General features: G+C 57.6%; 1 protein-coding gene across 1 annotated transcript in view; it reads right to left on the bottom strand.

Moving 5' to 3' along the window:
* Positions 1–12,989, bottom strand: part of ABHD16A (abhydrolase domain containing 16A, phospholipase) — a 17,013-nt gene continuing 4,024 nt past the window's right edge. Inside the window, exons 5-20 of the mRNA XM_075555380.1 lie at positions 8,892–8,977; positions 7,408–7,481; positions 7,079–7,201; positions 3,938–4,052; positions 3,698–3,799; positions 2,918–2,981; positions 2,555–2,604; positions 2,113–2,236; positions 1,695–1,799; positions 1,477–1,540; positions 1,127–1,183; positions 969–1,031; positions 776–852; positions 585–683; positions 457–503; positions 1–309 (exon numbers count right to left, since the gene is read on the bottom strand). Of these exons, the coding sequence (XP_075411495.1) occupies positions 226–309; positions 457–503; positions 585–683; positions 776–852; positions 969–1,031; positions 1,127–1,183; positions 1,477–1,540; positions 1,695–1,799; positions 2,113–2,236; positions 2,555–2,604; positions 2,918–2,981; positions 3,698–3,799; positions 3,938–4,052; positions 7,079–7,201; positions 7,408–7,481; positions 8,892–8,977 (1,334 nt within the window). The 3' untranslated portion in view covers positions 1–225. The remainder of the gene's footprint in view (positions 310–456; positions 504–584; positions 684–775; positions 853–968; positions 1,032–1,126; positions 1,184–1,476; positions 1,541–1,694; positions 1,800–2,112; positions 2,237–2,554; positions 2,605–2,917; positions 2,982–3,697; positions 3,800–3,937; positions 4,053–7,078; positions 7,202–7,407; positions 7,482–8,891; positions 8,978–12,989) is intronic.

The raw sequence follows: 12,989 nt of genomic DNA on the forward strand, positions 1-12,989 counted from the left end.
TAGAAAAAATACCTTTTTATTACTTATGAATAATCCATTCACTTAATGCGGGGTTTGTTGATGGTGAGGGTGGAAAGGGGAAACATGCCCAAGGGAGAGTGAGAAGGGGATGGTCCCCCACACAAACTATCAACAGCAACATGAACGCAGAGAGACAAATCAGAGGGTCCTTGCTCATGTTCCCCCGGCCCGGTCGATCTCCCAGGAGGAGTCCCAGCGTGCTCCCTAGAGGTGCCAGGGCATCTGGAAGTTCTGGGGCGGGAGCGGAGTGCAGTGTGTGGCCTCGAAGTTATGCAGATGCTTCCGAGCCTGAGGACAGAGGGTGTGTGTGTGTGAGTGCAGAGCATGGAGCAGGTGCGGCATGGACACTCTGCCCAAGTCCCACCCTCGGGACCACCAGACACTCCATGGAAAAGGCCCCTGCAGCCTGGCTTGCTGCTTCCCGCCCGAGCTCACCAGAAACAAAGCGAGCTGCTGCCTTCCCTCTGCACTCATGTCCTCTCCTGCAGAGAGATGGGTCTCAGACACAGGGCAGCACGGGGCACCCAGCCAGGCCCTCCCTGGCCTGCCCGGGGCCTCCTTACCCACGCTCCAAGGAAAGTCAGGCCCGTGTTCTGCCTGGTAGGAGCGGAGGACAGACAGACACCACTCCTCCTCCACCTCCAACCGGCTGTAAATGGAGGCTGGGCAGGGAGAGAGACGAAGGCCTGTCGGCAACCTGGCCTTGCTGGATCCCCCCTCCCCCCCAAGGCCATGCAGATCCCACGGCCCTCACCTTCTTCTAGCTGCGAGGCGGCCTCCAGCCACTGCCTCACTACTCGCAGGCCCTCCTCGGCCATCACACGGGGGTACCTGGCAGGGGAGCCAGGGGAAGAGCCATGGGATTCCCCCTTCACTCCTCATCCCTGCACCTGCCGCCCTGCCCCTGTGCCAGGCTCAGTGTGGGGCCCATCGACACAGCCTCTCACCGGTGCTGCAGCAGCTTCAGCAGGAGGTCGTTGCCTCGGTTGGACATGATGTCCTCTGGAACCCTGGGGGTGAGAGGAAGGCCCGCTGGAGTGGGCGGGGGAGGGAGAGGGGGAGGGCTGGGTTGGGAAGCAGGAGGGCAGGGGCTCCAGGCACTTACGTGGTGGTGATGATCTCGTCCTTGGTTCTGCGGATCAGCAGCACAGGGCCCTGGTACCTTCCGCCAGAGAACACGGAGGTGGGGAGCGCTCAGGCGCCCGTGGCAGCTGGCCGGGCCCAGCCCTACCAGACTGCGTTCTCTCCTCCCTCGAATGCAAGGCCCATGCTAACCCCTCTCTCAGCATTCCACATGATCTAGTCCTGCCATGCGAGATCATAAAGGGATCTAGGGGCCCGGGGCCCAGCAAAGGCTTGCCCAGCTAGGGTGGTGGTGTGGGGGCTCAGGGGTGTGTGTGTGTGTGTGCGTGCGTGCGCTGACCACCTGGCACTTGCGGAAAGGGCTGTACTCACCGGCACAGCTGCTCTGCATTGTTCAGATTGAGGTGTTGCCTCACTGTGCGGGTCACCAGGCCCCCTGTTGGTGGGACAAAGGGAAAGGGATGGCAGAGAGACCCCTGGCCCCATGTGCATGGGGAGAGAAGGCTGGGGCGCTTAGCGGGCAGTATCCCATTGAGAGCAGCCCCCACCCCCGCCCCACCATTGCAAGCCTGTGGGAGGCGGGCACTCACTCCAGCTGTCCGGCATGACTTTCAAGGCCAGAGGCACCAGGTCATCAAAGGAGGCATCCAGGATCACGGCACTGATGTCTGGGTAGGACATGGCAGCCCACGTGGCTAGGACCAGGATAGGGGACAAAGTGATGGTCAGGGGGCCTCCTGCCACTGCCCTTTCCGCTAATGCCCTCCCTGCTACCGGGCATGCCCTGGCCTTTCCCACACTTCACTGGGCCAGGGTGCCACCTGAAGAGGCACTCTTGGCTCCTACCTCCCTACGGGACCCAGATGTGGCCTGAGAGGCCAAGGTGAGGCAGAGACAAGGCTGGGGGTCTCTGTGGACCCACGCGGGGATCCCAACCTCCACCCTGTCTCCCGTGAGCTGTTCCCTTTCCTGGGGGCAGGGGGGTGGGCAGGGGAGGGAGCATGGTACCTGTGAAGCCACCAATAGACCAGGCGTAGACGACAATGTCCTGGGGCTGGAAGCCCAGGCGGTGGATGGCAAACTGGACCACCACGTCCATGGCGTTGGCCTCATTCTGTGGGAACGGCACCCCCTATGGGAGGAAGGGCAAGGGCAGGAAACCGTCGGCTCGGATCACCAGTGTCCTCCGACAACGCGGACCTCCCGGCAGCCAGGTGTGGGAAGTAACGATAGAGAGACGGACAGTCTCCGTACAGACTGCCATTCACAGTGGAGTCCACCGCATCCTCCCAAGATGGTCTCCCCAGCTCCGTCCCCCCCCCCGCCCTAGGAGCCCGGCAGTGGGGAGTGGGAGGGTCTACAGAAACACCCCCCTGGCGCCCTCACTTGGGAGAGAAACGCAGGTATTCTCTGCAGAGCTAGGGAAGGGGTTCTAGAGAGGGGGCCTCACCGTGCTTCCAGCAAAACCAGGATGGTTCCATCCCAGGACTGAATATCCAGCTAGAACACAAGAGGGGGGCTGAGGAATCACCTGACCGACGACAGCCCCTCCTCGGCACTCGGGCAAGGGACCCCACTCCAAGCCTTCCTAGAATGGGGAGTGGTGGGGGGTTGGCGGGGAGTGTGTGTGTACAGAATAAGTAATCTTCAGATTAGGGATACAGTCCAAGGGAGGAGATGGAATTTTCCAAAGGTGGAAGAACTCCGACGTCACTCAGAGCAAGCAGACCCAGGGAGGTCCCATCTGAGTAGGGGGTTAGGGAGGGCAGTCTGTTCCCAGGGGCAGAGATAGCGAGGCGGAGCCGGGACCTACCTTCCAGCGGCGTGGAGATGCAGCCCACCTCGTAGAAGCCGGCGTTCCCCTCGCAGCAGATCACCTGTGGGTAGACAGACGGGCTAGGGAGGGGCCAGACCAGGAGTGACAATCCCAGGGCAGGGAGGGCGGCACGGGGAAGGGGAAGCAGGGCTTGTTCGCCGCCAGGGAAAGAGGCCCTTCTCCTCCACACTGTCCAGGAAAACAGGAAGCCAAGGGCACATGGAATTCCACACACCTGTTCCCCAGGGAAGGTGAGTGGCTAACACCACCGAACCATCCAGCCAGGGCAGGCCCTTTCCCTGGGAAGCCTGTGAAGGGGAGCTAACACGCCGGGACAGGATCGTGGCTTCTCTCCTGTGTAGGTTAGGGTCTGCATTTCTCTGCCTCCATTTCAGGCATGTCTGGCTTGTAAGCAGATCACCGCCCTCAGCCCATAGCGTCAAAGGCCTGGAGATGGGGGCCATGCAGACTTTGCCAGCACCCAGGTCCCTGCACACGGTGCTCTTTCCAGGGCTGCTTGGTGGGAGGCAGGTGGTTTTGGCACTAGACTCCCCCGCTTCTGGCTGTGTGGCCACAGGAAAGTTACCTGTGCTTCGGGACCTCCCTCCCGGGATTGGCGTGAGATGCCCTGCCTGTGGCGACGCTGGCTGGGTTCTGACTGCTCGTGGTCAACTCCCACCCCAGGGACTTCCCTGCCGGTCTTTGGGCGGAGCTGGGTGCTGGGAATGTCTACTGGTCTCCCCGCATGCCACCTTCGGGGTCCTTGTGCCCACTCACCAGTTTCTGCCCCCGGGACTCGGCTGTCCCCCGCCGGTCCACAAACATGGTGTCAATCTCGCTGCCGTCGCAGGCCAGCAACTTTGCCCGGCGCCCGTTATACTGGGTGGGGGAGACGCAATGGCAGGCTATGAGGGGCAGGAAGACCATGAGTATTCCCGATGGGGCTGGGGACAGGGTGGATGGGCTGGCAGGGCCGGGGGGGGAGGTGGGAGGCGGCGGGGAGCAGGAGAGCCTCACCTCCTCTACCAGCCGGGCTTGACCCTGCAGGAGCACGGGCATGAGGGCCTTTTGGAGCAAGTACACGGAGCCCGGGTACAGCATCCGGCGCCCCAGCGTGTGTGCCACCAGGTAGCTACATGAAACCAGAAGGGGGTGGTTAATGGCAACTGTAGCCCTCCCAGCTCTGGCACTCAGAGTCCGGGGTCACTGCCCTCCTGACCCTCAGAACTCTGGATTCTTCTTTCAGGGCTTGGTGAACAACACAGGCATCAGGCTGGTGCATCTCCCTCGATTTTTTTGGTTACCACTTTTATAAGACACAAGGAGGCCCAGTGACAGTCAGGTAAGTGCGGGCCTGCTCACTGGGAGGCGGGCACTTCAAGCCCACCAGCAGCTCCTCAGGAGAAAGCTGTGGCTCTCTGCCCGTCCACAGGCACAGCCTCAGGAACCCCACATCGACAGAGGAGCTCTGTGTTAGAATCGATGTGTGTCGGTTTTTTATAAGATACAAGTTGTACAGTGTGGTCCAGAACATGCTTAAGTATACATACTTGTGAAATGATAGATTTTTTCAGTAATCATTTTATTGGGGGCTCTTACCGATCTTATAACAACCCATGATTCAGCTGTATCATGCACACTGGTACACATGCTGTATGACACCTCTACATATAAGACACTAGCTAGGTCCATGTAGACAGACAGACAGACCGCACTAGACCTCGGTGCGTCGGGCAAGTCAACAGGAGGGACCGGGCCCTGGAAAAGGACATCACGCTTGGTGGAGCGTCCGTGAAAAAGACGAGGACGTCGCTGAGCCAGAGTGACACCATGGTCACAACGGCGAGGATGGGCAGACCCGCGTCCTGTGGTCCGCGACTCAGTATCAAGAACCCCGCCCGGGCGGTGCGGCAGTGAGAGCCCCCCAAAGGGGCGGTGCAAACCCAGCTGCAGGGCGGGAGAAAGGCTGGACACCCTAAGTGGCAGTTCTAGCCTGTCCTTGGTTACCGTGACCAGAAACCAGCCTGGCTCAGCAGGCATGGTGGACAGGATCAGCCCAGACCATCGCACTGCCAGCAAGGCGGCCTGGCTCACAACAGCCCTCCTCGGGTGCTGAGGCTGTAAGTCTTTCTCCCTGAACAGTTCACCTTGCAGTGAGCAGCACAGGCTTGCTTGACAGGGCCCCTAGTAGGACTCCATATACATATGCATACATATATATACATATACATAAAGTAAGAATGGGTAGAAAGAAAGCAATCCTCAACTGCAATGCTGCGATTCCCCGGGGCCCCATGCACCAGTGCAATGTGCTCTACAGGGCCTTCGCAGAAGTAGACCGCCAGGCCTTTCCTCTGAGGTACCTGTACGGAGACTCCAATACCAACCTTTCTGTTAGCAACCAAGTGTGCTAACTGCCGTCCAGGGTGTCTCTGTTAATGTGCAAACACAACTTTGTGGAAGTTAAACAAGGCTTTCAACAAATGGGTGCGATTGCCTCACAATACCCAGCTGGACTGCAGACCCCGCTGGGGCAGGGACGCGGCGGCTTCAGTCCCGAGATCCCATCCCTGCCAGGAAGCAGGGACCCGGAGCTCGGTGCTGAACGAGTGCACGAATCCGACAGTGGGCAAACGGTAGGCACAGCTCTAAGATGACTAACCTCTCCCCGTGAATTCTGAAGTAGGATTTGTCCCGGAACAAACTATAATCCTGGGCGGCACCCCCCTCAGAACCCCAAGTTCGGCTCACCCCTCTGAACAACCAGCACCGTCAACTACAACCAGGACGTCTACCTCCTTCCTGCCAGAAGCTACGGCCAGACCCCTAGCAACAGGCAGTGCCTGATGTGTGCTTGTTATGAATGGAATGCTGTCAGGCTTAACTGATGCCCATAGCTAAGGAGCCCAGGTGGCACAGTGGTTACAGGTGGGGCTGCTAACTGCAAGGTCAGCAGTTTGAAACCACCCGCTGCTCCGAGAGTGAAAGCCCACCAGGCTTTCTACTCCCACGGACTCAGCTCTACCCTGCCCTATGGGCATCGGTGGTGACGGCTGTGGTTGGAAGGGGTGAAGATGACCTTGCTGTCACTGCAAGGGCGCGGCTGCAGGAAGGCTCATCAGTGCACTGCTGTGAAGATGCGCAGCCTGGGAAGCCCCCAGCTGACCATGTGAGAGGCAACGTGACTGCCCGCGGGGGCCTGGGGGCTTTGGGTCGGCCTGTGGCAACGGATGGTCCCACTTGGGAGAAGCTTGTCTTTATTAAGCTCATGAGACGGGCAGGATCAGCGTTAGTCTAGGGCAGGGGTTCCCCACCTTCCTAACACCCCGACCCTTTAACACAGTTCCTCAGGTTATGGGGACCCCCCCCAGCCATAAAATCATTCTCGTTGCTACTTCATAACTGTCATTTTGCAACTGTTATGAATCGGGCGACCCCTGTGAAAGGGTTGTTCGACACCCCTCCCCTAAAGGGGTCGTGACCCCCAGGTTGAGAACCACTGGTCTAAGGTGTTGTGTGTACCTGGAGACATCAGAGGGGCTAAAGGGCGAGCAGAGACAGCCAAGCCCCATGAAGATGGCTCCCAGGCCAGCGCCGCCCCACAACACTCCCCCAGAGAGCCTGCCCCTCGGGCGGGCACTGTGCATTTGAACTTCCCTTTTTGGGGCCACTCCCGGTGGGTGGCATCAGACCGTGCCCAGCACAAGGCCTAAGTGGTCACTGGGGTTTCTCCTGCCTCATCAGTTCCCCAGCTGCGGTGTACCTGGGCTCTCCCAAAATGCGCTCACGCACCAGGGCAGGGCGGGGCCCTTCAGAATATGTGACGCCTTTCAACCCCCTCAGCACCCCCGTGGGGCAGGCTATTCAGGGGGGCCCAAACCGAGTCACAGGGTCCGAGTAGCTCACCCAGGGAGGATGGCCAGGGAGCAGCAGGGCCCGGAGGGCAGACCCTGCTCCAGGTACACGCTGTGTGTGCCCTCCCTGCCCGCTTCCCTCTGCTTGGTCTGAAGGAGTGTCTGTCAGTGGGCACGGTCTGGACCCGTCCACACAAATCCGTGGAGAAACAGAGAAAAGACGCAGCCCTGGGTCAGTCTTTTACTGCGAGTGTCGCTGAAGCGTCTGTCACCCACCGAGTCCCCTCCGCCCACCCCTACCCACCTGGTGATCTGACAAGGCAGCTTCTTGACTTGGTTGAGGAGGGTGTCAGCTGTTCCCCGGTGCAGGGGCTCTGGGCGGAGCAGGGCCACCCCCCGGCGGGAAGGGCCCCCTCGGGACTCCTTCCTGAGGGAGGGAGAGATGCGGGTGAGGGCGGGGCCATGAGTGACAATCTGGCCCTGTGAGTGCGGAGGACAGAGGGACAGAGGGGTGAGGAAAAGGTGGAAGGCAGGCCTGGCAGCCAGAGGAGGGTGGAGGTGGGAACAGAGGAGGGATGTGGCCTGTCCTGAGGGGAGGGGCAGAGAGCAAAGGGATAAGGGACGGGGACCTACCGGCTGCTGGCCTCTTCCCAGTGGAAGTCCACAGGCCAGCTTCTGAAGTCAAAGTTGTAGTTGGCGAGCTGCCTCTGTAGGGGACAAGGAGAGTGGAGGTGAGCAAAGGGAGCCCGAGAACTGGGGGAGGGACAACCGCCTTGTCACCCAAGGGCCTGGCCCCACACTTCACTGAGACCAGGCAGGGGTCAAGGGCCTTCTTGTGCTCACACGGGAGGCCAGGCAGGAGAGCAGGCCTGTCTGGGTCTTGGGAGAGACCTGTGGGCTCTCCTGCGGCTCAGGAAAATGAAGAAATGCTCCTGGCTTTTCCAAAAAGCCGACTGACCCACCTGGGAGGGAGGGGTGCCTGAAGTGCTGGCCTGTCTCCAGGAGGTGGGGGAGGGTCTGCAGGCTGGGCACACTCTCGTGCCCACCTGGGTTCTTGACCACCAGTCACTGTGCCAAGGCGAGAGGGCAGGGCAGCCACAAACAGCGGGCGTCCTCACACCAGGGACTCCTCAGTCCCGGGGGGGGGGGGGCCAAGGGAGGCGACCCCCCGCCGCGTCCTACCCCCCAGCACTGGTGCGCATGCTCTCCACGGGCCTCGGAGCATCCTCCCCTGTCGCTAAGCTGCCAGCGCTCTATGCAGAGGGTGGTGGCTGTTTTTGGCTGCTGTTGGTTTTTTTTTTTAATTTCTGCCCAAGAACTTTCCCCCCCCAACATTTTCAAAAATAACTCGACTAACAGCAGGAGAAACAATGGTACAAAAATAATGACATAACCGAGCGCAGCGAAGCAGGGAGCACTTCCACAGGCTCTGCGGGGCCGGGACCTGCCCAGTCCCGGCTGCTCCTGGGCGTCCTCCTGAGGGAGAATGGAGCCAATGAAATGCCGCAGAGCCCCGGGACACACCTCTGTAAGGATGGTGTGCAGCAACTAGTTCGTTCGGCCGAGGGCCCTACGTGGTTGATCCCAGGAGTAGGACAAGGATAGGGGTTTCCAGGGCCCCCAAGTCCCCTTTCAGAGATCATCACACTCCAGCGCCAGCTGGGCTGGCACAGCTCCAAGGACACTGTGCCCTGGCTTCTCGCCCTCCCGGCGCCACACTGCGCACCCTGGGCACGGGAGCAGACACATCTGCTCCTCCTGTCCTGCCTGAGCAAAGCCAGCACGGTGTCCAAAGCCAGCAGCCCTTTGCAGAGCCGAACCGCGCCACTGGGTCTTGGGAAGAATCACTGCCCATGTAGACGGTCCTCGCAGACGGGAGGGTGGAGGAGTCGAGAGCCGTTCTGGCAGAAAATGTCATTAGAAGAGGGCGGGCGGGTGAGCTCTGCTCCGCAGGTGGACTGTTCCCTGCTGGTGGGGGAGGCGTGCCCGCAATGCCCTGGCTGGTGGATGGCCAAGCACAGCTCCCGGGGGCAGGAGTCGGCACCCGGTGCCTCACGGAGGTCCCCGAGGGAGCTGCTGCCAGCGCATCTGTTGGGCAACTTTCCTCGACCGCTCACCTTGTTTTCGGACGACTGGTCCCTGTGGGTAGCTTCCAAGATCGTGATGAACTGCCGGTACTGGGGGTTGGTCCAGCGGCCAATGCCTGGTGGGGAGAGAGGACAGAGCAGTCACGGGGACACGAGGTCCAGGTTTTAGGAGAAGACCCTGATTGGGAGGGGCGGGCAGAAGAAAAAAAATAACAAAGGCACTGAGGGTCCAGACGCTAGAGAAATACACCTTCCTGGACATCTTGCAACTGGCCCTGGGGGTTCCCCCGCCCCCCCGCGTCCTCTGTGTGCCGCAGTGTAGACCAGCGGCTCTCAAGCTGGGCCTCAGACCACCAGAAAACATATTCCGGTTCCTGACAGCAGCAAAATGACGGGGACGACGGAGTAACGAAAAGAACGTTGTGGTTGGGGGTCACCACCACAGGAGGAGCAGTGTGAAAGGGTCTCGACATCAGGAAGGTGGAGGACCACGACTGTAGACGATCGGCTTTCCTCCCTCGAGAACACGTCCTGGAATCTTGCTCACGTCCGAGTCCCCTTCTTTCTGTCTCCTTCCTGTTCCTTCAGGCCCTGAAATCTGCCCATAGAGCTGCTCTCGGGCCCAGAACGATCCCCCAACACTGCTGCCCGCTCCCGGAATCCAGTTCCCCTTCCTGGGTTCTTGTCACCTATTGCCACTGCACACTCTTCCGGCCCAGGAAAGTCCCTACTCCTGGGCTTCCTGGGCCCACATCGGATTCCTGGATGCCTCCCAGCCTGTGTCCCTCCCAAGGGGACTCAGCGCGTTCCTCCCTTCCCTGGTACCCTCAGGGGCTCGTGTCTCTCTCTTCATTGCCGTGCTCGATCCAGTCACTGTTTCGTACACACATCGTGGCATCGTGGGAAATGCCCGCCAGGCCCCAGGCCCTCCCAGAGCTGGCACTGTGCTTGGGGGTGGGGGATACAGACTAGTTATCCATCCACCACTCATCAGAGTGGTCTCCAGGTGAGTGTGACACTACACAAATAATACACAGAGAGCAGTGCGCTGACAGACAGCACCACTCAAGACCCGCTGCAGTCAAGCCCACGCAGACTCAGAGAAACTAGCCTGCAGGGCAGGGTCCTGTGGGCTTCTCAGAGAACTCCTCATGGGAGCAGAAAAGCCTGGCTCTGAGGGGCCGGCCCCTGTCCCAACTGTGTGGACGGCACACACACACCAGCTCCCAGCACAAGAATTCCCTTCAGAGGACAGCACTGACACTACAGCCCAGGGAGAGGGGCGCATGTCTGATGAGAGCACCCAGGAGCAAAGGAAGGGGGAGGGAGAGAGAGTGGAGCACATCCGGGCCCACCCAGGACGATAGTCCCTGAGGACGATATTCCCGCTCACAGCAGCTGGTACACAGACAAGACCATAGGGCCGGCCCCACTACAAGCCACGATGCCCTTCACTGACCAACTGCACTTCGGGGGACAACACAGGAGACACGGTGTGGGAGTTGAGCCCGATCTGACCCCTCCACACTGAAGCAAGACATCAAGGGCGTGCAACCGAAACAGCAAGGGGAGCAGAGCAGCGAAGTGCCCATGGAATACCGGAAATAGACTCTGGGGGCCAGGGCGTGGCACCCCATCAGACTCAACCTGAAAACACTCCTAAAGGTCAACAAGTAGTCCTTGAACTAGTTTACAGGCTTTTCTTTTGTTGCTTTGTTTTGGTCTTGTTCTTTGTGCATATTATTATCTCTGCAGAGCTATCTAGATAAGATAAGCAGGATAAACAATCTAGAAACAATGACCGACAGTTCCAGGGGACATGGGAGAGGGGGAGGCGGGAGAAAGGAAGTGGGTGTTTACAAACCCAGGGACAAGAGAAACACAAATGATCCTAAATTGATAGGGAGGAAGGTGTAGGAGGCCTGGTAGGGCTTGATCAAGGGTAAGGTAACTGAGAGGAATTACTGAAACCCAAATAAAGGCTGAGCATGATAGTGGGACAAGAGGAAAGTCGAAGGAAATAGAGGAAGGAACTAGGAGACAAAGGGCATGTATAGAGGTCTAACAAGCAAATGTGGTGAAGAAAGCTGATGGTGCCTGGCTATCAAAAGACATAGCATCTGGGGTTTTAAAGGCTCGAAGATAAACAAGCTGCCATCTAGCTGAGAAGCAACAAAGCTCACATGAAAGAAGCACACCAGCCTGTGCGATCACGAGGTGTCGATGGGATCAGGTATCAGGCATCAAAGAACAAAAAATCCTATCATTGTGCATGCAGGGGAGTGCAGAGTGGGGACCCAAATCCCATCTGTAGGCAACTGGACATCCCCTTACAGAAGGGTCTTGGGGAGGAGACGAACCAGTCAGGGTGCAGTATACCAACAATGAAACATACATCTTTCCTCTAGTTCTTGAATGCTTCCTCTCCCCCACTATCATGATCCCAATTCTACCTTTCAAATCCGACTAGACCAGAGGATGTACACAGGTACAGATCAGAGCTGGAAACACAGAGAATCCAAGACAGATAAACCCCTCAGGACCAATGAGAGTAGAGATACCAGGAAGGTATGGGTAAGGTGAGGAAGGGGAACTGATCACAATGATCTACATATAACCCCCTCCCTGGGGGACAGACAATAGAAAAGTGGGTGAAGGGAGACATCAGACAGTGTAAGACATGAAAAAAATAACAATAATTTATAAATTATTGAGGACCTGATGCAAAGGGCTTAAGTGGAGAGCAAATGCTTTGAAAATGATTAGGGCAAAAAATGTACGGATGTGCTTTATACAATCGATGTATGTATATGTATGGATTGTGATAAGAGTTGCATGAGCCCCTAATAAAATGTTTTTAAAAAATTATAAATTATCAAGGGTTCGTGAGGGAGAGAAGGTGGAGGAAGGAGGGAGAAAAAATGAGGAGCTGATACCAAGGGTTCAAGTAGAAAGAAAATGTTCTGAAAACAATAACAACAAATGTACTAATGTGCTTGACACAATGGATGGATGGATGGATTGTGCTAAGAGTTGTACAAGCCTCCAATGAAATAATTAAAAAATAAGTAATATTTAAATAAATAAAATGCCAAAAAGAAAGAACAGTCTCATCTTTCTTCCTCAGAGCAGCTGGTGGTTTTGAACTGCTGACTTTCTGGCTGGCGGCCCGATGTGTAAGCACTGTGCCACCAGGCCTCCTTCAAGAAGTGCCCCAGAGAAAATGAAACTTGAATCTATCACCACTGGCAAGCCTCAAAACAAAGCTGGCAGAGGGGATGAAGCACGCAGCTGAATGCTTTGCATGGATCGACGCTATTTAGGCTGCAAAGATGTGGACCGTACCGGATGCTGGGCTTCATTGGTTTCAAGAGCCGCGCATGAAAACCCTGAACTCGGGTCATGCGTGTCACAATTCACGAGGGCTTCCCGTTGATGAAATGAGGTGGGCGGTCCGTAAAAGGATGAGCGTTTCGTGTGGGGAAATATTGGGAACACAGAAAACCCCCCTATTGAGTGACGGAGCAGTTGTTTCTGGGGATGGAGGCACTTGAGTTGGGGAAGGACTCTATCTGCCTGATTAGCCAAGACAGCAGCTAGGCAAGTATCATGAAACACTAGTGTTTCTGTCCTTTTCGATCGCTTCCTCTCCCGACTTTTCTGTGTTAATGCTTTTGCAGAAAACAAGGGAACTCAGAAATGCGGATGAAGCTGAGCGGTGGGAGCTACTTTTCAGTGGGGCGCTCAGGAAAGCCCCTTTGAGAACGGAGCCCCCACCTCGTGGAGATGGGGGGGGGCAGGCACCCGAGATCTTGCCCTAGACTGGCCCCAACTGCAGTCACCCAGTACCCCCTCCTTCCGTAAGCATCGCCCTCACCTGCATGTCACTTTGTACAGCTGCCAGGAACCAGGGCTTTGCTTTTTAATTTTTAATTTGTGAAACACAGTATCCACACGTAAAAGAGAGAGTTGGCTTGAGTCATGCAAAATGTGCCCGTCACCACCACGCACGTCAGGAAGGGGCTCAGAGCCCTCCCCTAGGAGTGGCGGCACCCTCCTGCCCGCGCCTTCTCTTTCTCCCCCACGGGAATGTCCTGACCTTCAGGACAATCCTGCCCTTGTTTGCCT

Source organism: Tenrec ecaudatus, chromosome 7 (assembly GCF_050624435.1).
Source record: "Tenrec ecaudatus isolate mTenEca1 chromosome 7, mTenEca1.hap1, whole genome shotgun sequence".
Classification (NCBI taxonomy): domain Eukaryota; kingdom Metazoa; phylum Chordata; class Mammalia; order Afrosoricida; family Tenrecidae; genus Tenrec; species Tenrec ecaudatus.